The following is a 27,788-nucleotide window of genomic DNA, read 5'->3' on the forward strand; positions in this document are numbered from 1 at the left end:
CTTTCTACTCTAGGAGCCATGAGCAGTAAGCACATTGCTCGCACTATTTTTAACTTAAAAATTAAAATTAACCTCTTGTTTCTTAACCTCACACAGACTTTTATAGATTTATATCGGAAAATATTATGGTAAATCTCATAATTATAATCTCAAACTTTTTAATGAGTTCAAATATATAAATTACTGCATACTCAGTTCTAACCGAGTACGTCAACTACAATAATATTAATGATATTAACTTTAAATATATAAAAATAAGTCGGGTTTTCCTTCCTGACATTTTTTTGCATTCGTTGAAAAGGTCTCGGGCTCCGTGAGGCCTATAGGAAAAAAAATCAGAAAAAACTTAAAAAAACAGAAAAAATCAGAAAAGCAGGACAACAGGGAAAATCATTTTATGGCAAAACAATGTTTGCCGGGACATTTAGTTTTAAATAATATTAGAGGAAGTATGATAATAATAAGATATGAAAGATGTTAAATGATTTTGGTTAGCCTTGAATGTCTGTATAAATTGTGAGTTCTGTGTCCATAAGTCTGTCTACAGGCTACAAACAAACTCGCTTTTCTAGTTACTTCATTAATTTTAATTACTTTAACTAGACAGTAAAAAGTCAGCACCAACCATATAGGGTGAGGGAAGAAATAGTCACAATGGAAGGTTAATAGCATATTGCTTTCTCATGAGTCATGAACTATTATTTTACTATAACGGATTATTTTCTTTAAAACATCCACTTACGGAAGATTTATTTAGTAGTTAAGTTTAATTTAACGAAGATTTTGAAGGAGTATGTTTAAAGTGAGTTGAGATTAAGCCCGGCCGCACATTGTCCGAATTCTTACCCTATTCCCTTCCCTACACTCCCCTATTCCCCTCCCTTCCCATCCCTACCCTCCCCTATTACCCTATTCCCTTTTAAAAGGCCGGCAACGCATATGCAGCTCTTCTGATGCTGCGAGTGTCCATCGGCGACGGAAGTTGCTTTCCATCAGGTGACCCGTTTGCTCGTTTGCCCCCTTATTTCATAAAAAAAATAAGCCAATCTTGCAACATATAAGTACTACAGTGGCAGAATGTTAATAAGATTTAAATAGTTTATGTTATGCCGTTACAAAGTTTTCATCTTACCTAGCTCCGTGTAAATTTAATTGAATTGACCGCCATTAGCCACTTGAATTAGCTGAAAAGTTTCCAAGGAATGGAGATACGGCCGCGATACACACGGCTAACAAGAACGGCGAACGTTATTATAATATAGTACCTGGGCGCCCGCTTTGTTTGGTAGTTCTTTTTTGTTATATCGTAATTTGAATATGCCAAATCCATCGTCGTTTTAAAGTACATAATATATAAATTAGATATTTAAAAAATATATAAAGAATACTAAGAAATAAAGACAAATAAAAAATAAAATTTTCAAAATAACTATAATCGCCCGATCGGAACCGCTCTTGGCCACTATAAGTATAGTACTCGTATGGAACCCCTATGACTTCACCTTTTTATGACATGCGTCACCAAACAAAGTTTACCATCTACTTTTTATAACTACAAAACAAACATAAAACGATAATGTGAAAACTCAAAAGCATGTGTTTTTCCAGACATTAGACCTCTCTAGGTCACCTGATGACATGTTTTCACCCCGAAAAGGTACCGAATTTCAGCGAAAACGTTAGAGCCGTTTACGAGTAACGAGATTCCCGGTCATAAATAAAAATGTACAGTTTCTCGAAAATAAATTAACATAGAAGTTGCCAACATCTAGTATGATATATAGATTTTTTTAAATAACTTTGTCAGGGGTTAAACTTTTGGCGTCGGTTAAAAATGCTTTATAAACCCCAGCACCGTATGTATAATGCAAACGAGAGGGCCCCGGCTTCGTATATTATTCACTTTATCATTACAAATGGCTCTCTCGGTGACTGCATATCCTGGAATATCGTGGTATATATACGAGATATAGTACGTGGATATCTATGTTTATATCTAGGTTTATTTGTTACATCCTTTCGAACATATAGTTTACATGTTGAGTAGAGGCGATAGCGGTCATTGACCTCATGACAAAAATCTTGAGGCATTTTAAAGTTTCCTTTAAAAATTATAGTTTATAGCAATAAAGCCAAGTGAAATTAATTAGAGAAGTGTATGAGTCGCTTATAGAGTTGTGTGTGTAGCAGCACTGACCGCCCCTTGACTGCCCATATAAAATAAAAAAAAGTTATATTTTCATCGCTGACTACTTTCATAGTGTGAAAGTAATATCACTTTGTTTTATTACACCCTGTTTAGCCCGAGACTCAAAGTATCTCAATTATCGTCAAAAATAAGGAACATACAGACAAAATACATATTAATATAAGCATGGACTAATTTATTTTCTTTTGTTACAGATATGAATTGAAATCATGGAGAAAGTCGGATGAGAAAACGCAAGAAATGGAACAGAAATATACTCATATAAAAATTAAAAAGATAAAAGATAAACTAAAAATAACTAGCAGAAGATGCAATCCCTTGTTTCTTCTATTGCGGATATTCCAGAATATATTAATACAGAAGACATGGACATTTCAGAGTATTTTCATCCTGAAGATATGCATCATGTTGCTTATAAGTTGTGTCAGTGCACACAAGGAACAAAAGTTCGCTATGGAGCCACAAGATCAAGTAATAACACTTGTTATATAGACCCTGGGACGCTTGCCCATACAAATCACAAAAAATGTATCTTTCAGCGCTGCTTCTTTTTCAGTTAACTCAGTATAATAATGTGTATGTTACATCTTGTACATGTGACAAGATGTGCATTTTGATAGATATAACAGTACTATGATGGCAATACTGTCTATGTTCCCAATCGATATTAATCATTATAGTGATCATATACATACAGGCATGGCCCCCGTTAAATATCGCATGTCCATCATTGGCCACGTTAAAATAAATTTCCAATAACAGAATACAACCGAGCGAACTTATTCGATTAAATTTCACCATTTCAACAATCAACGCAAAATCCCTCGAAATTCAACCGTAAACTCTCCGAAACCCCCAGGTGTAACCCCCCTAGGGGTTGACCCCCAAGGGGGTGCAACCCCCCAATTATTTAAATCGGATTCGTAGTGTCCAGAAATTCATCATAATTGGTACACAGTAAAATAATTATTGTCGTGTATTTTGGGAGCGAAAATCGTGTCTATAATTTTGTTTATAATTTGGTCAGTTTTAAGCGTCGAATACACACGTCCTGCAGGCTGCAACAAATAAAACTAAAAAAGTTACACATTGCAAAGTTACGAGTCCTCAAGATATTATATTAAATAATAGCTGTGTCCACACTGTGCACTTTCATCTTCAATTTTCGTCATCAACTTTCATATTGGCGCATTCAATAATTGAATGCGTCAAGGAACGCAACGCCAATATTGTCAATTCAGGGACTAAAAGCGGTACCGTTATAAAGGGTAAGGGTATATACCGGTATAAAATTACGGTATTGCTTTGATTTAAAGGTTGAGTCAAAACGGTTGAACTTCACCATTGCGTACCGCAAAATAATGGAATATAACTTAATTTTTACGGTACTGATATATCTCTTTATTTTATTGCTACCCCAACCGAAATGATTTCGGTACCGAAATTATTTCGGTACCGAAATAATGCTAGGTGACAACATACGCACCGGTGCGGCGTTGCCAATTCGCAACTATCATATCATAATATTGTACAATCGAGGGTACAATTAATATTCATTTCAAACTCTTCCTGCACTTGAATGGAGTGGCAACACTATATTATTAGGTATTGTTTTAAAATTAACGTCCTGCTTGACCTTTAAGAAAGTATAAATGCAACTCAAAAAATTTGAGTAAGGTACGCGTATGTGCGCGTGCCACGTGGTGTGTGTTGAACTGTAAACGGACGGGATGAATATACAATAATTATTATTGCGAGCCCTGACGTGATACTTCGGCGGGAGGCGTAGCCGGGTGGAAAGAAAACCTTTATTTTACAGATTTAGATATCTAAAAAAATAACGATACCGTCATTTTGCAATACCGATATATATCAGTACCGTTATTTAAAGGTTACCGTAATTTAAAGGTATGACGTCATACCGCTAAATTTCTCTACCAATATTTTCCGGTTATGCAGTCCCTGATTGTCATATTCGAAGTTTTGGATACGGTCAGAGGGCATGCGTCGCGGGCATGCCTCACGTTCGCTGTTGACTTCGCTATAACGCATGCCTTTGACGAACAGAAAAAGGCACAGTGTGGACAAAGCTATTTAGTTATTGAGATTAGAAATAGGCAGGCGACGAGCATTTTTGCTAAAACGTGGCCCCGTGCGAGTTTCTTCTTGCCGGGTTATTTCCCGAACCGGTTGTAGGCAATAGGCATCACATAGAACGTTCTGAAAAAATTTGATTCAAGTATGTTTTCAGAAATAAAACAATTTTATTTATTTCATTATGCTATGTAATTTTTTTTTTTATGAAATAAGGGGGCAAACGAGCAAACGGGTCACCTGTTGGAAAGCAACTTCCGTCGCCCATGGACACTCGCAGCATCAGAAGAGCTGCAAGTGCGTTGCCGGCCTTTTAAGAGGGAATAGGGTAATACGGGAAGGTAGGGAAGGGAAGGGAAGGGAATAGTTGAGGGTAGGGCAGGGAATAGGGTAGGGGTTAGGGGATTGGGCCTCCAGTAAACTCACTCACTCGGCGAAACACAGCGCAAGCGCTGTTTCACGCCGGTTTTCTGTGAGAACGTGGTATTTATCCTGTCGAGCCGGCCCATTCGTGCCGAAGCATGGCTTTCCCACGTCTGAAATTTTTACATATTTTTACATAGCTCCTAGAATAAAAAGGTCAATGACCGCTGGTGCCATCTTAATTCATTTTGACTTTAGTTACAAGTATAACAAAATATATTTGGTTAATTTTACTATAAATAAATGACGTGATCCCATGTAAACGCACCTTGAGGTGGTTATGATTTATTGGACAGAATTTGCCTAAATTAATATTGGCGAGCGTTTTTCCATTTTCCTGCGGTCAGATTTATTAGCCGACATTGGTTATCACAAATATTTGGGTTATACACATTTTGTCGTAAACTTTTTGTAGAGAAGGATATCCATATTAAACATAATCTTATATATAAAATTCTCGTGTCACAATGTTAGGCCGCGCACTCCTCTGAAACGGCTTTACTGATTTTAACCAAATTTTATATGCATATTCAGTGGGTCTAAGAATCGGCTACTGTGTACTTTTTATATTGATAAGTGCATTTGTTGAATAAATAATAGTAAATTATTACAACTCGAAACTGACGGCGACCATTGTTTGTGCGACGGGATTGCGATGGACGTTGCCATAGTGACATTCTTATTTAGTCACTTCAATAAAATAATACTTGCGTCCGAAATACTTTATATAGCAAAGAAACGTTTGCCGGGACAGCTAGTATGTATATAATTATACTGACAGACAGCTGAGACTCTGTTGCATTTATTACCCGACTACGGCGAAGCAAAAAGGAGGGTTATGATTTTGACCTGTATGTATGTGGGTATGGATGTTCATCTGTTCCCTCGTAACTTGTAAACTGCTTATCTTATTTGGACAAATGAGGTGTCGTTAGAAGCCTCTTGACTGTTCGCTGGTTATATGCTACCATGACATCACATTAAATTGACTGTAGCACCATCTAGGGGACTTAAGGTAAAGAACAAAAAAATTATCCTGACAGTGTCGTGTGGTACCAACTGAAAGAGCTTTATTAGCACATTACAAAATATATTATGTTAACATTATTATACTGTACTCGGCGAAACATGGCGGTAGCGCTCATTGACTCCTTGTCAAAGACTTGTAATTTTGTATACAGGGTGTAACAAAAATAAGTGATAATACTTGAGGGTGTGTACGTGTTCCTTATAAAGAGTTCATTGTGATAGTAGCAGCGCTGAAAGACCAATTTTCTTTTTACTTTTGTATGGGGAAACTCGTGACGCTCGGACCCTTGCCCATACAAAAGTGAAAAAAAAAATCGCCTTTCAGAGCTGATACTCTATCAGTGAACTCTCTACAAGGAACGCGTGCACACCCTAAAGTATTATCACTTATTTTTCTTACACACTGTATAAACCGCGATTGATGATGAAGATGTTGTCAATCGCGGCTTTGTATAGACAATGACAAGTTATTGACAGGAAGTCAATGACCGCTACCGCCATGTTTCGCCAAATACAGTATAGCTATTTCTCACGGGTTTTAAAATACCTAACTAAAATGATATCCACCATTCCCTGGAACTCATTAAAATAATTTCGAGATTATATATATTTCCATATAATTATATTTCCATATAATAACAATATAATGTTGATTTATCATTTGTGGCTGGACCGCGTACAATTCAAATATTTTATTTCGTTTCATTTAATAAATGTATGAGAGAGATTTAGGTTTTTCTCTTTTTAGGACACTGAGATTTGAAATTACAATTTGAAATACCTGTAGTTAAAATGGGGAGATGAGGGATCAGTGGTTACTGACCTTACCTTATATAACTTTAAAGCAATATACCACATATTCAGTTTTAATGCTTGCAAATTACGTATTTTGACATGAGGGCAATGACCGTTGTCGCCTCAAATCACTGTTTAATCTATACTTAACATCTCAAGGAAGCGAGCAATCTAACTTTTTGGCCATCAGTTCTGGAGCGCTTTTCACACAATTTTTCATACAGCAAATGCGTTAGCAATACATACAGCAAATGCGTTAGCAATACGACAGCGATTCGATACGACAGTGACGGGTTAAGACTACTTGATGTCCTAAGCAATTCATGCCTGTGGGGCCCCCTTATGTCAACTAGGAATCGGTCTTTGAACCGATTCTTAGTTGACATAATTCTTCTGTTGCCCCCTCAGATGTGATGCCCTAGGCACTACTTAATTTGATTAAGGGTTAGTCCGTTACTGAATCCGACATCTTTAAAATTGCTTCTATTCCAGAGTGCTGTGGTGGGATCCAGGGTGACACTGCCATGTCGAGTAGTGAACAAGGTTGGGCAACTGCAGTGGACGAAGGACGACTTCGGATTGGGCACCCATCGTCACCTGACGGGGTACGAACGGTATAAGATGATTGGGAGTGATGAAGAAGGTAAGACTGCTATTGCTGCTGGAACGAAGTTCCTTATCGCGCGTTGCGAAAGGGGGCTAGACGGAAAAAATTAAGACCAAAAGTTGTAACGACACTTATTGCAACTTCTCTGTCTCTCTCTCTCTCTCTTATAGAAAGCAACTTCGTTCTATTCGTGTGTCCCTTGACACCTCTCAAGTTTTTTATAAAATAAGGGGGCAAACGAGCAAACGGGTTATCCGATGGAAAGCAACTGCCGTCGCCATGGACACTCCCAACATTAGAAGAGGTGCGCTGCCGGTCTTTGTTGTGGGCCTGTTTTACCCCACTATGGTGAATCAAACGTGACGTGACGCATTCAATAATTGAATGTATTATGTCAAACGAAAGTTGAATAAAAAGATGATGACGAAAATTGAAGATGAAATTGCAAAGTGTGGACCTCAGAACATGTGGTGTGGACATAGCTAATGCGTAAACTTGACTTTTTTAACTGATATATATTTTTTTTGTTTTAGGCGACTATTCTCTAGATATCAGAGACGTAACTTTGGAAGACGACGCGCTCTACCAATGCCAAGTCAGCACTGGACCAAAAGGTGACAATTTCATTTTATTAGATTTTCTCTTCTAAATCTGAGGATTTTCTTAACAATAAAAATAGAGTTATTTTTCTACCATTTGAGGTGTGTATGTAAGATCTGATAGAAAGTACAATATTATTTATCTAGATTCTAGATGTTACTCTCAACTTCTTATGCGGGAATCGTACATTTTGCAGAGACTAAAAACATCCTACGCTACGTCCTGTCCCGGGGATCAAAGTATCCATACCAAAAGTCATCAAAACCAGTTGATCGGCTCAAGGGAAAGTGTCTAAACACACTAGGCCGAAGTTACGCGGCGGAAATTCCGTATGATTACGACCGGAATGTATTTTAAATTACCGATGACACACTATTCCGTCGCGTTCCGTCCGTATTTTGTATGCGTTCAACATTGCGGACATGCGGAATTAACGCCGCGTAACTTCGGCCTAGTGTGTTTAGACACTAAAACTCTAGACAGTAGACAGACATACTTTCGCATTTTCTCCTTACCTCCTTCTTACGAATAACATTTTTTTATGCATTTTAAAATGCATAACCCGGCTAAAGAAGAAATAAGTTCATTTAAAAAAAAAGCCCTAAAGTTTCATTTTACGCAAAATTCACCCTTTTAGTAATTACATCAATATATTTAACCTCTTACCGTATTATCGATTTTCTCTTGAGTCGAGTGTTTGCTGGAGTGCTCAGTCTACAAACCATAGTGTCCATGTCAACAAACACGCTGCGTCCACAAACTATAGTGTCTATGTCATACAGAGAGCAAAGAAAGAGCCAGTTTTGCGAGCCAAAACAAAGATACAATAATTGTGGTACAAAGTACAGAAGACGACGACATAATATCTTATAGATTTAAACGAGCAATTCTTGTAATAAATCTTTTCATGAAATTTAGTAGGTATATAGGGGTTTCGGGGGCGATAAATCGATCTAGCTAGGAATCATTTTTAGAAAAATGTCATTTTATTCGTGTTTTATCGATCACCGAGCAAAGCTCGGTCAAATAGCTAGTTATTTTTAACTAGAGTGGTCTAAGTAACATTTCTGACATAATTAGATTTTATACAGAATATCAAATGAAAATCACTAATCTTAAGGAAAATAATACTTCTGAAGAATAGTGGAAATCACAGTGACGAAAAAGTATAAAAGTATTAGGTTTTTTGAGTACAGTGTCCGTTTTTGCATAAAATGTAAGACCGCTCTAGTTTTTACTAACGTACAAATTACAAAACATTTATATATTCAAAGTGGCCATTTTTGTTGTTATTTGAGAAAGAACTACGGAAAATCAATGCATCAGTTCTTCTGCTATTCTAAACGCGTAAGACTGTATGTATCTCTGTTTGTTGGCTTGTTTTGGAGATACTTCCGAGGAGAGAGAAACATAGCTTATATTTGTCGAGAAAAAACGAATCATTCCTGCACGAAAAACAAATTAAAGCGCAGCAAAGGTACGAGTATATCTATAAAAAAATTGAGGAACATTATAAGCGACTCGCGCTTCTTCTCATCACTTGTACCACACATTTGACCGAATTTAAATAGAGTTCTGAATTAAACGGGATAGAGCTGTCTAGACAACTCTATGTCACCACCGTAGACTAGAAACTGAAGAGAAGTGGCTACAACAAGTAATAATAATATCGATAGAAGCTTCACACCAAGTCTGCCTGACCCGTGGTAAATATCTGAAAGACTTTTTTTTTTTTAATTAAATAAGGGGGCAAAAGAGCAAACGGGTCACCTGATGGTAAGCAACTCATGGACACTCGCAACATCAGAAGAGCTGCAGGTGCTTTGCCGGCCTTTTAAGAGGGTATACGCTCTTTTCTTGAAGGTTTGCAGGTCGTATCGGTCCGGAAATACTGCTGGTGACAGTTCATTCCAGAGTTATACAGACTTAATAATATTTTTTTTTTTATTTTTTATTTTATTAAGGCAAAAACAGTTTTTTACAAAAATTATTACATATATGATTACAAATGAACCTAAATTACCATAATATGTTATTAAGTCTACATTTACATGTTCCATTTACAAGTAAACCTAAAAATTTCGCTTTATTCGTCCGTCCGTCCGTCCATCCGTCCACTCGTAAAACCTTCGATTATTTTGCATAAAAATTGGCGAAATTCTGTCCAGCTGTAGATTATATACACGATGCATCAATTTTGGCATCATAAAATTATTTATAACATTTGTATTTAAAGGGTGGCTCCATATATTTATATTTCTGGTCGCCCTCCATTCTTTTGTGTGGAGGTAAAATTTTTTCATCCCATTATGTTAGGTGCTATTGAATAGGTCTTTTTAAACAAAGCCAAAGTGTCCTACATGATTTCTTTGATATTGTTTGCCATTTTCGAATAATAATAATAATTGGCTTCTAAAGTTAGGTACACTTTGTCATAGTAAAAGGAGGGGAAGTAAGTTATCTTCATACAAAGGCACCGCGCGTGGCTTGTATGTGTGCGCCATAGTATCAATGCGTCGCCATGTACGGCACACAACAAAATCTCGGCGAGTTTTAGAGGCTGGTACCGCCGAGATTTTGTTGTGTGCCGTACGTGGCGACGCATTGATACTATGGCGCACACATACAAGCCACGCGCGGTGCCTTTGTATGAAGATAACTTACTTCCCTTCCTTTTACTATGACTTTTGCATTTACAATAGAACGACGTATCTACTCCTTCCTATATCTACATTCGCAACTATGTCCTGTTTTACATACAGAATGTATGCAACTACTATGCCACTTCTAAAGTTAAATATAAATCAGTTATGCATAAAGTCTATTTAGTTATTCTCGTATATAACTCTCAGTTAATTTGATTATCAAAGTTCATATTGTTGAATTATGTTATAAAGTGTTATGTTACATCACCAGTATTAAACTGGAGTATATTTCGACAAGGCTTTATTTGAAAGTGGTTGACATTGACGGGAGCGCTGCTGGTAAAGAAGAACTGTCAGACACGTCATGTCAAAAATGACGTTTTTGTATGATAGAAGCGTTTATTTATTTTTGTCGTCACGTTCAAACAAAGCCTTGTCGAACTGGGCCTGTAGACAGGTGGCAAAACGCTAACGCTAACGCTAACGCTACAAAATGTATGCGATTTGACATAAGTCATCGCTTCGCTAGCGAATACTAATGTCAAATCCATACATTTTGCAGCGCTAGCGTAAGCGTTAGCGTTAGCGTTAGCGTTAGCGTTTTGCCACTTGTCTACGGGGGCTGTATAGTTTGTCTACTACTTTATTTCTTAAATCAGAGGTTCCCAAACTTATTTTGTCTACTGCCCAGTTTGAGAACAAATTATGTTTAAGCGCCCCCATTGTTTCAATTCAAAATGCATCTAGATTAAATAAATCACCCTCCAAGCCTCTACACAACGCCCCCATTTTTTCCTGGGACCCGCAAGGCCCCCTTTTAGACCTTGAGCGCCCACAAGGCGGCGTTATCGCGCACTTTGGTAAAGGCTGTTTTAAATTATACACACTAATAATATAAATCCGAAAGTGGGTCTGTCTGTTACCTCTTCACGATATGGAGTACCATATGAAAGTATTCTGATGAAAGTTAGTACCTACGGATAGGTACTTATTATGCAGTTTACGGTTAAAATAAATACCTATGGGTTACTTTAACTACGTTGTCCCTCGTATGGCATAATATGACTAGATATCGCCCGTAACTCCGTTGCGCCAAAATTCGTTTTGTGAAAAATAAATATTTTTTTTTTTTTGTTTTATGAAATAAGGGGGCAAACGAGCAAACGGGTCACCTGATGGAAAGCAACTTCCGTCGCCCATGGACACTCGCAGCATCGGGAGAGCTGCAAGTGCGTTGCCGGCCTTTGAATAGGGTAAAAGGCACAGTATGGACAAAGCTATTAGGAGAGTCCATTTAACCCAAAAAAAAAATGGGTGTTATTTTTTAATGACATATTTTATCCCATCTAAAATCGCTGCAGAACGGTCACTCGCTGCGGAAACGATTGAATACGACTTGATTAAGAACCCAGGTTCAACTTACATTATATGAAGTTTTTAAATCGGAATCGGAATCTATACGGGGGAGAGCCATGCTTCGGCACGAATGGGCCGGCTCGACCGGAAAAATACCACGTTCTCACAGAAAACCGGCGTGAAACAGCGCTTGCGCTGTGTTTCGCTGAGTGAGTGAGTTTACCGGAGGCCCAATTCCCTTTCCTATCCTCCCCTATTCCTTTCCCTTCTCATCCCTACCCTCCCCTATTACCCTATTCCCTCTTAAAAGGCCGGCAACGCACCTGCAGCTCTTCTGATGCTGCGAGTGTCCATGGGCGACGGAAGTTGCTTTCCATCAGGTGACCCGTTTGCTCGTATGCTCCCTTCTTTCATAAAAAAAAAGAAACCCGCGCCGCTACACTTCGCGCGCGCGTTGGTTAAATAATTATTTAACTTTAAGGCTCAGTAGTCCCTAAAATAAGCAGGTCGATGTATGTCAGTACGAATATCGACTTTAAGGACATTAAAATAACATTCATATCAGCGCGCCTTGTACAGTGGCTGTTACGCGCTCGCCACCTGCCTTGATAATAGAAAATAGGAGTAAAAACCTTTTATTTTTATTTTTTAGTATTACACAAATCAAATATATCAAATCGTTTACGTTGGGTTACGACACATATACTACATTTTTGTTTTTTCTAGAAAGTGTGTAATTTAGCCATAAAATGATTTAATTATGAAATACAGCGTTATAACACTTATAACAGTCATCTTTGAGATTTTTTTCTATCGAGCAGAATTTTTCAAATTGTATACCTTTGTGTATTAAAAAATTTCTCAATTTTAAAACGGTACTTATTTTATACTTAAATAATGACATTTTCTTTACTAAAAACGTGTTTTGAAAACCCATTTTACGTAGTTGCAACAACCACAGCGCCGAAATCAATTGATATTTTTTTTCAACTAATATAATAGCCAAATATCACGTCCTCGAGTGTTAAACATGTCTCACCAGTCATGCAGTATATTTTATCATCCAACTTATCGAATGCGAGTGCTAAAAATATTTCCAGTTATCCTAAAACCTCATCGAAAATTCAAAGCTTTACGAGTATTCTTTTGAGTGTATTTTCATGGTTATTCATAATATCTGGAGTACAAGACATAAATAATGGCGCACTTAGGATTTTAGTGCTTACTTATGTTCTAGACTGAGCTAGGTTTCCTTTGTTTGAAGATAATCTACATTACGCTTCGAGAAACTTCATGTTAATATCTCTATATTCTTACTCCAACATAATATAAATGCGGAATTGTGTGTCTTTCGGTCTGTCTGTTTTCGCACATTTGGTTTTAATTTGTCCGCGAAATGAATTCGAATAACGCAATCAAAGTATCTCCATACCAAACATCGTCAAAATCGTTGCTTTCCATCAGGTGACCCGTTTGCTCGTTTGCTCCCTTATTTCATAAAAAAATCGGTTTAAGGATAAATAAGTGACAGAGAGATAGTGTCCGGTAGAAGTTTAGTAATATTACCTTTCTTTAAGAACTATTTTCCTTTAATAACTATACAGAGTGTAAAAAAACAACATCAATTCATTTTAGCGCCTCTGTGCTCCAGTGGCTTAGAGCGTTGCTCTTGACTCGGAGGTCGTGGGTTCGATTCCCGCGTTCGAAACATAATAGTATTATTTCCAAGTTTGGTTTGGACAATGCAGGCTGATCACTTGATTGTCTGACAAGTAAGATGATCCATGCGTCGGATGGGCATGTAAAAAGTCGGTCCTGCGCCTGATCTCTCGCCAGTCGTGTCGGTCTTCCTTCCCACTGGTTACTAAAGTAAAGGAATAGAGAGTGCTCTTGTATACTGCGCACACACTTGGACACTATAAAATTATTCCTGCGTAACTAGCATGGTTTCAATGAAACCGGCCACGGTGTAGGAGTTATTATTTTACATGATCATTTTTTATTACAGGGGAACCGGCAATTCGCTCCCAATACGCTCGTCTCATGGTGCTGGTTCCGCCGGAACCACCTCGTATCATCGGTGGTCCCGTTGTAACCGCGGTGGAAGACCAGGATATAAACCTGGAGTGCGTATCGGTTGGCGGGAAACCTGCAGCTGAGGTTTGTAACCTTTACATAATATGGCTATTGGCCTTAACCTTTAACTGGTATCGGGGGTCAAAAGTTACCCCAGGCGTTCGAATTTTCTATGATATCTTTACTATTTAAACATTTAAAACTCTTCTGATTCTGTGTCATCTCGTTACGTCGGGTAATGCGGCGGATGACGAACGTACGTGGCTCTACTGTTGCTGAAAGCGGAGTTACATACAGTGCTGGGGTCAAAAATTACCCCCGATATCAGAAGTATATGTTATTTTTAACGGAGGTACCGTTGTCATGGTTTTAAATATTTTTTTTCGATACATCGGGAATTTGAAACCAAAATTAGACTTTATGAAATAAATACTTGATACGAGTATAGATCTTTTTTATGTAAGGAAAAAAATATTATTCATTAGTGTTATTGGCCTTAAAAGCTGAAATTTATTAGGTTGAGAGATTTATTTCGGTATAAAAAACTAATTAATTTGAAAAAAAAGCTGTTTTGATATATTTTTTATGTTTCATTGAAGTGGGGTCACTTTTTACCCCCGATACCAGATACGTTGAATTTTTTAGCGAAACCAGCTAAGGGTTAAGGCTCAAGGCAGAGGCGAAACGAGCAGTTTCAGTGTCATATGATTTTAAAATCATATGACACTGAAACTGCTCGCCTCGCATAACTTACCTTAATTATACGCTTAACCTAGCTTAACATTATCAATTGTATTACGGGAAGTGTTCCGAGGAATTATTCGAAATACCTCCTGCAACTTTTCGCCATCGTTCCACGCGAATTCGTTCATCACCTTAAGAGGATACACCAGGGGCTAGAGAAATGAAAAAAAGTACGTGTAATATCTATAGCTGTCTCCCTTACCTCAAGCCTATACCGCAGACCGCGATAGATACAACTGCAGAAAATTCAGAAAATCAACGATTCGTTGTCCCCTGATTCCTTCTCCAAAACTTAACCGATTTAAGTATTTTTTTCATTAAATATTAAAAAAAAGGCTTGAGCTGTGTTCCTATGTTTTGCTTTTTTATGTATAATCTAGCCAAATCTGTTTTCTGAACGTTTGAACACAGCGGAAAATCTGGCCATCTTTTTGGGTTTTTGAACGGTCATATCTTATTCAATGATTAAATTATGAAAAAAAAGAAAACATAGGGACATTGTATTAGTGGCCATAGATATTCAGGAAAAAAATTATAACTCTACTAGCATTATCCAGGGAGGAAACAGGGGACAACGTTTGTATGGAAAAAATGGCGGTGTGAAATCCTCTTAATGTTGAACTTAACATGTACACCTAATAGTTTTCTTCCTTATAGGCTTAATTGTCTGGTTACATACTAACTATTTAATAATATACCCTGGTTTCTTACTCTAGATCACCTGGGTGGACCACGAAGGTTCTGTCCTGGGGCAGGGAGTCACCTATTCCGTGGAGGAGATGGCTGATCGAAGGAGGTTCATTGCCAGGTACGGTGCTACTGGATACTTTCTAGCAAGAGAGAATCCGGATTTCTGCCAAAAATCTCTCTTGATTAATCGATTTGGCTCTCTTCAATTATGGCAGGATTAAAAATTAAGAATTTCAGTTTTTCATTCTATTGTTAGATAAAATATTATGCTTCCTATGCTTAGGTCTTAATCCGGAACCTATTTCGGCTTTCAACTATTTCAGCGTACATTGTTTACTATTTGATAGGAAACACTAAGTGGAAACCAGTCCCAGACGTATTGACCTGCTCATTCCTCTGGACTAGGCCGACTATGTTGCGAGAATGCCTGTATGTGCTTGGTCAACCATACGGACATTTAAATTCATGTCCCAGGCACCACATTTGATGAGTGGTTTCTTCGCTCAGAAGATACTGTATAAGTCATCCACAACGGATGCCAAGGCCTAGTATTGTACATTTAATGAGTGGTTTCTTCGCTCAGAAGATACTGTATAAGTCATCCACAACGGATGCCAAGGCCTAGTTTTGTACGACAGTTAATGAGTGGTTTCTTCGCTCAGAAGATACTGTAGTCTGTATATAAGTCATCCACAACGGATGCAAAGGCCTAGTTTTGTATACTGTTGCTAACAAACTCTTTCAACGCAGATCCATCATCAACATACGTCCCAAGAGGAGCCATCACGATCAGACATTCACCTGCCAAGCTCAGAACACTGCGGATAGGGCTTACAGATCCACTACTGTAAAGATTAAGGTCAGTACATCTAGATTATAAGACCTAGGATTCGTGGCGAACCGGGTTTGTAAAGAAATCCTAGGAGTGTAAGGTGACCCTTATATGTATAGGGTTCACTGTGATAGTATGGGCGGCGACCAAATCAAGAAATTCCGTAACGAAAAAAACCTAACACCTCCGCTCCGACCGGCAGAGCGGTGCTGCGTTGCCGTGCATCGTCTAACGTCGTTTCAGTTCGGCAGACTACGGCACGGTGTTTGTGTGCGTGCGACTAGACGTATGCGAATTATAATTGCATAAGATGATAACAAATGCTTTGCAATAGTTTAACCGCGGCAGTCCCCGAGTGCAACACATTTTTTTTGTGATTTCTATGGGCCAGCGCCCGTTTTTTTTTATGCATTGCTCATGGTGGCACCGAGGCGTTGGCTCCCATCTGGCCGTAGTGGCCGAAACACCCATGTCCTGTCAGCATCTGCACCATCCGATAGGAGAGGGAGCCGTTACGCACGCTGGTACGATGCGCCACCCAATCCTCCAATACTGGACGAATTGCTGCGACCACTCTGTGACCGGCAGTTGGCGATGCCATTTGGTCCTGCCAGTTGCGCATGATCAACATTCGCGCCCGGCGACGCCATCGGGCTGCCTAATCTATGGGCTAGAGCCCCAGCAGCGTCATGATTTGTCCATACAAAAGTTTTGAAAGCAGTGAACTTTATACAAGGCTTACATAGTACATACACAGTAGATACATACCCTAACCGAAAGTATTATCACTCTGTTTGGTTACATAAGATAAAGGTAGGATATAGACTATTCTAGAATCTAAATCCTACCTTTATTCCGCAACCTCTCGCAAAAGTCCGCCAAGTCGAAGTACAATAATTACGTTTCTTGAGATATTCCCTCCCTCGTCATAAAATTATTACCTTTTCTCATCCCTAAATAAAGGATAAGACGCTGATTTATGCTGTTTGTTTTAGCCTGGGCTGTTCCTTTTTATTTTACCTTCCTTTACCATAAAAATGAGCCTTATGTATTCAAAATAGGGCCTTCTCATAACTAAATAAAATAGGCCTGAACGGCGCAAAACAGGCTGTTCAGGGTTATTTTACCTTTCTTTGTCGTTAAAATCAGCCTTATGTCTTCAAAGTAAGGCCTCATCAAAGGTGTGAAACGCGTTATACAAAAAACTTGATCCAGATGTACATTTCGCAAGAATTTCGTTTTTGTTGCGAAATTAAAAAATGTTAAGTTATGTAAAGGTTATCTTGTTTGAATAGGATTTACACCAAGCACTAGCAGAAAATTGGTGTAAAATAATGCTTTATGTTTAAGTTTGATCGTACAATTTGCACAGATTTTTTTTATAAATCTTAATAGATTTGAAACAAATACTTTCAGATCTTTCAGAACGTGCACCAACATTCTGAAAGTATTGCCTACTACCGGTTCGGAAACCCGGCGAGAAGAACCAGCGTAAGAAACTCGCACGGGGCCACTTTTTACCAAATAAGTGGCTTTTTTTCGAACGCGCTAATCTTACGAACTACTGGAGAAAATTTTATTGTCATTTGGCACAAATATTAAAGAGTAGATGATGGGAAAAGCTACATTTTCACATTTATTTGTGGGAGAGCCATGCTTCGGCACGAATGGGCCGGCTCGACCGGAGAAATACCACGTTCTAACAGAAAACCGGCGTGATTCAGCGCTTGTGCTGTGTTTCGCCGAGTGAGTGAGTTCACCGGAGGTCCAATCCCCTACTCTATTCCCTTCCCTACCCTCCCCTATTACCTTCCCTTCCCTTCCCTACTCTCCCCTATTACCCTATCCCCTCTTAAAAGGCCGGCAACGCACTTGCAGCTCTTCTGATGCTGCGAGTGTCGATGGGCGACGGTAGTTGCTTTCCATCAGGTGACCCGTTTGCTCGTTTGCCCCCTTATTTCATTTTAAAAAATGGCTTTATTTTTGCGGGAAAATGTACGGTTCCCGTGAAATTGCTCATTAACGTGGGCAAATATCCATACTAATATTATAAATCCGAAAGTGTATTACTGTCTGTCTCTTCACACCCAAACAGCTGAACCGATTTTGCTGAAACTTGGTATGGAGATACTTTGAGTCCCTGGCAAGGACATAGGATACATTTTACCCCGGAAGAATGTGCGGTTCCCACGAAATTCCTCATTCCGGGCAGAGTCGTGGCGATCGTCTAGTACACTCATAACAGTCTTAATGAGGAAAAACTTGTTTCCCTGAACATTTTCTTCTCAATGACTTTTCGCTCTGATAACTTTTATGTTCCCCTTACAATTAACCTGTAATTTTATTAGCGATGTTTTCGTATTAAACAGAAAGGCCTCGTGGAAAACTCGAACAATAAGAAAAATCCCAAGTCTAGCTGTAGCGGTTCTTGAGAAACAGGCTGGAGACAGACAGACAGCGAAGTCTTAGTTATAAGGTTTGCAGGTTTTTACCCTTTGGGTACGAAACCCTAAAAAGTTGTAAATATAACGATTTCTCAAGTAAGTATGTCTGTGAGTCTTCAGTGAGAGTTCACGCTTAAACGGCTGAACCGTTTTAGATCAAATATAGCACGAAGATATTTGAGGGACGCGAAAAGACAGGATAGTTAGATTTAGATTGCGAAAAAGTGTACGGTTACCGCGCGATAAAAGAATTAGGGTGTACAACAGAATTGCGGGCGTCATCTAGTAAGATAAAAAAACAAACTAGTTTTTTTTTATCTTTGGCTGCATTTTTTCTTTCACCTAAACGCAATTGGACATAGAAATGTTCAAGTCCTTACTCCCTATAAAGCGACACCATATTTTACAGCGTCGAACCCGCAATTTAGGGTTCCGTAGAATCGTTGCAAACTTTTATTATATACCTAGATGTCATTTTTACGTCAGATTTAGTTCTCTTCTGCCCTGACTCCGCTTCAAATAGGCACAAAAAATAAGTCCAGCGTACTTGTATATTGGAGGTTAGTGATTTTTGCGTCGATTTAGTTCTCTTCCCCCGCATTGGGGGCACTGATTCCGCTTCAAATAGGCACAAAAAATAAGTCCAGCATACTTGTATATTGGAGGTTAGTGATTTTGCTCACAACCTATTGTTTTTATTATTGATATTTGCTAACAGGTTTAAATCTTTTCGTTATAGTTATTTAAAAATTGTAAACTGTATTTCATTAGTCATTACATTCTTTTTGACAGCTGAAATTCTACTGAACCCAAGTTAATATTTTGAACTCCGTCAGTCCAAATAGAGACGTAAAAGAAAATAAACACGAAAAAGCCTATCCATTTTAATTTGACCCCTCAATTTACTGAGTTCTCGGCGGATTACTGGCAATACTGCTGACTGGTATAATTGTATAGGTCAGGATATATTGGCGTGGGTAAAGGAAAATTTGTGACGATGCAGCGAAGAAGTGAAAATTTCTTTTTCTTTTTTTGTTATTTGAGTAAAACATCTGAAAAAAAAAACCTTTAATAAGGGAAGCTTAGACTTTTTTGGGTGCGTTTTAGGTTGAACGATGAGGCTTAAAAAATATTGTCCCCTTTTGAACCTCTATTTATTTTTTAAAACCAAAAGCTTGTATTATTTGTCGGTTCTCCAAAACCTACTTCAACGGATTTTTATAAAAATTCACTAGGTAGTAATTTAACACTTATGAAAAAATACAGATGAATTATCTAATAATAATGTGTTTTCGCGACTTCGTTCATCCGAAAATTCGCACTGTAACCGTACATTTTTAACAGTAAAACCTATCCTATATCTTTTCCCGGATCTCAAAGTAACTCAATACCAAATTTAATCAAAATCGGCTCAGCGGTTTATGAGACAGACACCGTTGTGTTAAAAACAGAAATCAGCTAGGGGTCTCTGGAATTTCAAATTAGTAATATTAAGGCACTGATTAGGGATTTCGGTATAATGAAAAGGTGGGCGTCGAAAAAGGTTTTATAGCCAAAATAAATGAGACGCCCTTAGATAATGTTTAATGGTTTATTAGAATTTGAGCACCTTTTATAAAGTCGTATCATTGTAATGAAGTTCATGCTAATGTAATAAGCCTTAGGTAAGGTAAGGTAAGTAAGGTGTCTATGTCATTGACAAAACAGATGCAGCAATATTAAGACGTGAGTGGAAGAATCGAACAAGTAACATTTCGTAACATATTATAAATACTAGCTATTTGACCGAGCTTTGCTCGGTATTCGATAAAACACGAATTAAATGACATTTTCTAAAAATGTTTCCTACCTAAGTCGATTTATCGCCCCCGAAACCCCCTATATACTAAATATCACGAAAATCGTTGGAGCCGATTCCGAGGTGCTGAAATAAAGATGTGATTAACCAGATATCGGCAGATTTGGAGCCGATGGGTTTGGGAGCACACACCGTGCCTTCCGACATTCACAATAATTCTGATATTTGGCAGGTGACGCTTGTCACCTCTCAAATATCCATCGTCAGTACCCCAATCTGGTACTGGCCGCTCCAACAGATAACATACATTATGAAACTTATCTCAAAATAAGTTGCCAATAGACAAGTTAACCGCGCACGCCGTTATATATACATATTATAATAAAACTTGTAACTTCTCTTCTTCTTATCCCAGCTAATATATCTGGCTACCCATATAATCCACAGTTATTCTATTTCAAATAATTTTCCCGCCCCTCAAGCCTCCATTTAAGCAAAAAAACGGGTTGTTATTTCATCATTACCTTATTATTGTTATTAAAAAAAAAAAGACATCCGTTGCGCCAAAACTCATTTATCCCGTGGAACTGTACATTTTTCCGGAATAAAAAGTATCGTATGTCCTTGACCGGGACTCAAAGTATCAGCTGAATCGGTGCAGCGGTTCAGGCGTGAAGAGGTAACAGACCGACAGACAGACTTTTACATATTTTACGAAACGTTAAAGATGATGCTCGCAACTCTGTTGCGCCAAAAATCGTTAATCGCGCAGAAATCGTACTTTCCGAGATAAAAAGTATCCCATGTCCTTTCCCGGGACTCTTAAAAGTATTTCTAAACCAAACTTCAGCAAAATCTTCAGTAAAAAAAGTATGATTAGTTTGGGTGAATTTTTAAATGAATATACTTACATTGTTTAACAAAAATAAGTGATAATACTTTAGGGTGTGTACGTGTTCCTTGTAGAGAGTTCACTGTGAAAGTAGCAGCTCTGAAAGACGAAAAATTTTTTCCACTTTTGTATGGGCAAGGGCCCGAGCGTCACGAGTTTCCCCATGTAAAAGTGAAGGTTAAGTGATTAATAAAAATACATTTTATAAATAGACGACAGACTTTTGTCACCAACTTTTTTTGCAACCTAATACTGTTAACTATGACCCTTCGTAAAATCCCTAAAATCACTTAACCCTTCCAATGCCGGCATTAACTAATCAGCCCTTTTTAGGGCTTCGTCTAGACTACGTGTTGACTTAGGTCAGTATCGTTTACTGTAATTGAACTCTTAAATCTGGGGGCATGGTAGCGCCAAGCCAAGTCGAGCAAAAATATTAAATAAAATTTTTTTTGTTCCATGTTTTAACCTGATTGAATATTCGTGTAGGCGGAAAAATATACGTTGGATTCTTTAAAAGTTATGCCGGCTGTTTAGTTTCGTTTTCACTTCAGCCGGCACTCGCAGAGTGCAACCCGTATTTTTTTTAGGGTTCCGTACCCAAAAAGAGGGATTAATAAGGTTTCGTTATCTGTCCGCCACCATTCACCAGGCTGTTTTAGCTAAACTGCCTTACCTGCAGCTTAGAACCAGCATTTAAATAAAAGAATGTTAAAACATTATTATAACCTTTAAATTAAACAAGAACTTTGCCCTTTAAAAATGCACTCCATTCGGAAACCTCTAAAATAAACGTATAACACGATTTATAAAGTTGGACGAATTCGCGCTCCTAACTATGCTAACCGTATTAAAGGCGGTTCGCCGGTATTTTACCTCTAAAATGTCCTTTATGATAACGCAATAAGGCTCATAATCTAAAGGCCTTATGCCCTCTAAATTTTAGAAGCGAGAAAAGATAAATTGCTCCAGTGCACGCGATTTTAATATTAAGTGCTATGGAGTTAGGGTTTGTTTTGTGATGCACTAGATATGCGGGTAGATCTAAAATAAAACGTAATTGCATAGCTAATAGCAATCATAGTGTAGTATATCAAAGAGAATATACATAAAAAATAATCAGTATGTAGTAGAATAATATGTTAACCTTCATAATGTACCTGTTTCGGTGGCCGGTTTCATTGAAACCAGGAGGATTTTACAGTGGCACTTGGCCACTGTAAGAACCTCCTGGTGTGCTTGGTGTTGTTTTTTATAAAATAAGAGGGCAAACGAGCAAAGGGGTCACCTGATGGAAAGTAACTACCGTCGCCCATGGACACTCGCAACATCAGAATTACTGCAGGTGTGTTGCCGGCCTTTTAAGAGGGAATACGCTCTCTTCTTGAAGGTTTGCAGGTCGTATAGGTCCGGAAATACTGCTGGCGACAGTTCGTTCCAGAGTTTTACAGTGCGCGGCAGAAGTTACGCGAGAAACGCACGGTGACTGCCACTCATGTAGGTGATAAGGATGGTATATTATTTTTCGTGTGGGGCGATGGCGAAAAGTTGCACAAGGTATGATTCCGAACTTTTTTGCGCCTGATCTCTCGCCGGTCGTGTCGGTCTTCCGTCCCACTGGGTTATGAGAGTAAAGGAATAGAGAGTGCTCTTGTGTACTGCGCACACACTTGGGCACTATAAAATTACTCCCGCGTACCTGGCCTGATTTCAATGAAATCGGCCACCGTCACCGAAACCGGTGTGGGAGCTATTATTATTATACCTACCTAGCAAAATCTGTTCAAAGGTTTGAGCGTGAAGAGGTAACAGACAGACATACACTCTTTCACCTTTATAATATTAGTAGGTATGGATACTGTGATATGTGAAAACTATAATAATTTCTGTTGCAGGTACAATATGCCCCTCGGGTTCGGGTCACCATCAAATCCAAGGCGCACAATGGCAGGATAAGAGAAGGAGATACTGTGGTGCTAGGTAAGGAGCTTATTAATATTATAAGCTAGCTGGCCCGGGGAACTTCCTATCATTTCCCTCATAATATTAACCTTCCCTGGACTTTATTTTTTTATAAAGTCCTAAGCCACATGGCGGGTAGATTCGACACAGAACGATATCTTTTTAACAACCTAGAAACTCCACCCAGCTTGAGTGACCCCTCTCCACCAAGCCAATGTCACAACATCTAAAGGCAAAGGGTGGAGCAGCATAAAATCTAAGGAAATCGGAAAATGTCGGATCTACTGGCCGCCACACCGACTGGGACCTCACCGTTCAAAACATTAATATTATTATTAAGTATGTAATTTATAAAACAATAAATATGTATTTATTTATTATATGTATAATATATTACAGTCTATTCTATTAAGTATATATATACACATATATATATTATATTATTTATATATATGTAAAAAAAAAGTGTCCATGGCGTGAAGGACCACAATTAATTAAAATTCATAATATTATTTCAATTATCCTTGGTGCGAAAAATCTGAATAATAAAATAACAAAAAAAGGATATGGACGAACAGTCCATAGACGGCCACAATTGTATAATTAAAAAAAAAAAAAGAAAAGAAAAAAAACCTTCCCTGGATATCCACGAATATTTTTAGACTAAAATAAGCCAAAACGGTTCAGCTGTATTCGAGTCTCAGCGAGACTAACAAAGTTTCAAATTTATTTTTGTTTATATGTAACATAGAAGATGTGAAAGTGTGTTTGGCTGTCTGACTGTTACCTCTTCGATGTGTTAGGCATTTCAGCATCCAAGTGGGTAAACCGATTTTGATATCTACTTATATTTTTTTTTGTTTGAAAGCGTAGGGTATCTTAATCCCTTACTTTAATGATATTATTATTGTTTAGGTTGTCAAGCTAGTGCGAATCCAAACAACTTGACTTACAACTGGTACGTGAACAATATGCAAGTTACTGGCGCAATTGGGAACGAACTGGTAAGAAAATAAACAAAATAATCTTTTTGAGTATCTTCATCCATACTAAGGGTCACCGCAGATTTTGTTTAATGAAATAAGGGGGCAAACGAGCATACGGCTCACCTGATGGAAAACAACTTCCGTCGCCCATGGACACTCGCAACATCAGAAGAGCTGCGGGTGCGTTGCCGGCCTTTTAAGAGGGAATAGGGTAATAGAGGAGGGTAGGGATGGGAAGAAAAGGGAATAGGGAAGGGTAGGGAATAGGTATGGGTAGGGAAGGGAAGGGAAGGAAATAGGGGAGGGAAGGGAATAGGGGAGCGTAGGGGATTGGGTCTCCGGTAAACTCACTCTCTCGGCGAAACACAGCGCAAGCGCTGTTTCACGACGGTTTTCTTGAGAACTCGGTATTTCTCCGATCGAGCCGACGTATACAATAATTTCAAGTTGGCCGACTATCGAACAACTAAATTGCGTAGTTTCACAATTCAATTGGACAACTTTTTAATTGTAGATAATCGGAAAGGAATCGCATTTCTGATACGATTGGTGTCCAATTAGTTGTACAATTTAGTTGGATGCAATGTGCGAGCTCTTATAAATCGCTGTAGTTATTGGTATACTATGCGATTTTATTGGCCAACTTGAAATTGTAAGTCTGCGGTCGCTCTAATATAATAAAGGCGAAAGTGCGTCTGTTACCTTCTCACGCCTGAGCCCCTGCCCCCTGAACCAATTTTGAAGAGGTTTGGTGTGGAGATACTGAATTCCCGGGATAGAATGTTGCATTATTTTTATTACACCAAAAAGTACGGTTCTGTAACAAAGTACATTTACGTGCTAGTTACGATTTGCGGGCAATATCCTTAATACCTTAGCTACTAATATTATACATTCAAAAGTCTGACTGTCTGTTATCTCTTTACTCTTAAGTGTCTAAGCACACTATGCCAAATTTCCGCGGCGGCGAATTCGGCCTGCAATGTATTTTAAATTACCGATGACACCATGCCGAAATTCCGTCGCGTTATATTTTATGCGTTTGACATTGCTGACGCAATCATACGGAATTTCCGCCGCGGAAATTCGGCATAGTGTGTTTAGACACTTACGCTTAAGCGACTGAATAGATTAAGATTCTTTGGTATGGGTATATATACATAAGTGATAGTTTTTGTGACGACCAAAAGGTACAGTGAATAATAATAATAATAATTTTAAATTAAAAAATTAGTTAAGGTGACGCCGCGTTATAGTAAAAAAAACCGTGTTGGATATGTTTTAGATTGCTTGTTTTCTATGAGAGGCCGGCCCGGTCTCTCATAGAAAACAAGCAATGGAACAGCAAAAAATGAAGAGGGCGTAAGCGACAAAATGGTTTTTGTCGCGTAATTTTAAAACCATAAATACATTTCATATAAGCTATGGGCAAATTAAAGTGTATGCTTGAACCAATTTATGTACAAATTTGGAAGCTTAAATCACTCTCCTTTGTTGGGAAAATAGGAATCCCTTTTTTTACAGAGGTCTTTTTGATTGATTATTCTATGTTATAAAAGTTGACCAATCGTGTTACGCTATGGGTAATTCAAAGACGAAGACATGATGAATACTGACAATGAATTTCTTAGCTTTAGTCATTGCTGAAAAAAATCGCTACAGCCAAATTATCAAGGCGTCGCTTACAAAATTCGCCACAAGCGGGCGTCGTCTATTTCTTAAATAAACTTTAGTTGTAAAATAAACTTATCATACAGAATGTGTAAAATTTGTCACCAAACTTTTCTTTGGAATATACAGCGTGTACATTAATTTTCGAGCCAACACTTGGCTCACGTATCTTGGCTCTGCGCGCACCTGCAATATGCATTTTGTATAAGTATCATGCTACAAGCAAACATTTTGAAAGTAAGGATGAGTCCCTAGGTACAAATTGTATACGAATTAAACATCTAACTTAAAGCTTCTGTATGTCATAAAATTTCCAACTTCAAAACCGATTTTATGATGAAATACAGAAGGTATTTCATGATAAAGTCGGTAGTGTATGCCTATTTATCTGTCTTCCTTTCCTATTAATGTTTAAGACGTTTAACCATTCGTGATAAAATGTGTAAAAATTATTTTATCCTCGAAAAATGTGCGGTTGGCACGTCGAGTTAATTAATTTTTTTAACAACAGTAAAATACGTACTTTGAGATTATTTTTGGCAATAAATAATCGAATTCCTTTTTTTAATCAGAGTTCTTTTTTCGCTACTAATGCAAAGGCCAGAGATTTTCTATGTATTAAAGTCTGGCATTACTTTGGATTGTAAGCATTCGACTTTACTTCTTTAAACTAGCGAGTACCCCACTAGGGCACGCATGTTGGAGACATTTTATTTGTTGTCACAACCTGTCCTTCCTCTAGAAAAATACCAACTACGGTGATTTCTTTAGAATATTGATACACTTCCGTACAATCGCGTTCTCGAAATGATTTTATATTTTCGTATATTTTTACCTTGTAAATGTTATGTTGTTTGTTTCTGGTATATTTATTTGTAGCTTTGGAAAAAGTTCGTAGCTTTAGTAGCTAAGTATTTTACCCGACTTCCGGAAAGGAGGATTTTATATTTGTTACTTTTTTGCAGAAAAATACAAGGCTTTGAACTGAAATCTAACGTAGACTTATTTATTTATTTAACGCAATAATAAAAAAAGTACTATTTAAATAATTTATACACAACAATTTGACTGTTAGTAAATGCTAAATCGATTAAGAAGGAAATTCGATTTCATATAATACCGTATTGAATCATTATTTATCACGCGGAAACCGTACATTTTTCCGGAACCCTCAATTTAATACCGGAACCCTCAATATATACCCTCAATGAAAACTACCCTCAACTACCCTCAGAGAAAGGGCAGATGTCTTTCTCTGAACTTAAAGTATTTCCGTTCCCATTAAAATCTGAAAATCATTTCGTGAAGAGCTAACAGAGAGACACTTTTATTTGTATGGATTGTTAACATGTATCCTTTTACAGATGCTATCGAACGTCTCCAAGGATTACAACGAAGCTTCTGTCAAGTGTGAGGCGCATAACATCGTCGGAAGGAGCTCTGATACGAAGACATTGGAAGTTGCTTGTAAGTATACAGGTCTACAAGGATATGGCCAAATTAGGAAAGCCGCCATCTTGTAATTATTTGAGAGAAGCCCCGTTGGGAGGTGCTCTGATATCAAGACTTTGGAGGTTGCATGTAAGTATACTAAGTATACGTACATGCTTCCAGGTCGACAAGGATACGGCCAAATTAGGAAAGCCGCCATCTTGTAATTATTAGAACAATAAAGTACGTTTGTAGGAGCTTCGATACAAAGACATTGAAAATTGTTTATACTTATAAACAATTTTCAATGTCTTGGTATAAGTACTCGCGAGTCTACAAGGATGCGGCCAAATTGGAAAGGCGCCATCTTGAATAATACTTGATAATCAAACGGCAAGCCCAGTTAGTAGTCGTCTTTCGACTTTTTGAGTGACAAAAGTCATCTACTTTATGGTGAAAATGTTCACATTGGTAGTGCTGTTCATCGTTTAAGGCGAGTGATAC

At 38.0% G+C, this 27,788-nt stretch overlaps 1 protein-coding gene across 1 annotated transcript in view; it reads left to right on the top strand.

Annotated features, from left to right (window-relative positions):
- The window catches only part of LOC121738060 (irregular chiasm C-roughest protein-like), a 106,917-nt gene that overhangs the window by 35,929 nt on the left and 43,200 nt on the right, over positions 1–27,788 (top strand). The window contains exons 2-10 of the mRNA XM_042129880.1: positions 2,404–2,680; positions 7,043–7,193; positions 7,691–7,771; positions 13,767–13,918; positions 15,295–15,386; positions 16,019–16,127; positions 23,130–23,214; positions 24,112–24,200; positions 27,218–27,320. Of these exons, the coding sequence (XP_041985814.1) occupies positions 2,450–2,680; positions 7,043–7,193; positions 7,691–7,771; positions 13,767–13,918; positions 15,295–15,386; positions 16,019–16,127; positions 23,130–23,214; positions 24,112–24,200; positions 27,218–27,320 (1,093 nt within the window). The 5' untranslated portion in view covers positions 2,404–2,449. The remainder of the gene's footprint in view (positions 1–2,403; positions 2,681–7,042; positions 7,194–7,690; positions 7,772–13,766; positions 13,919–15,294; positions 15,387–16,018; positions 16,128–23,129; positions 23,215–24,111; positions 24,201–27,217; positions 27,321–27,788) is intronic.

Source organism: Aricia agestis, chromosome 22 (assembly GCF_905147365.1).
Source record: "Aricia agestis chromosome 22, ilAriAges1.1, whole genome shotgun sequence".
NCBI classification, from domain to species: Eukaryota; Metazoa; Arthropoda; class Insecta; order Lepidoptera; family Lycaenidae; genus Aricia; species Aricia agestis.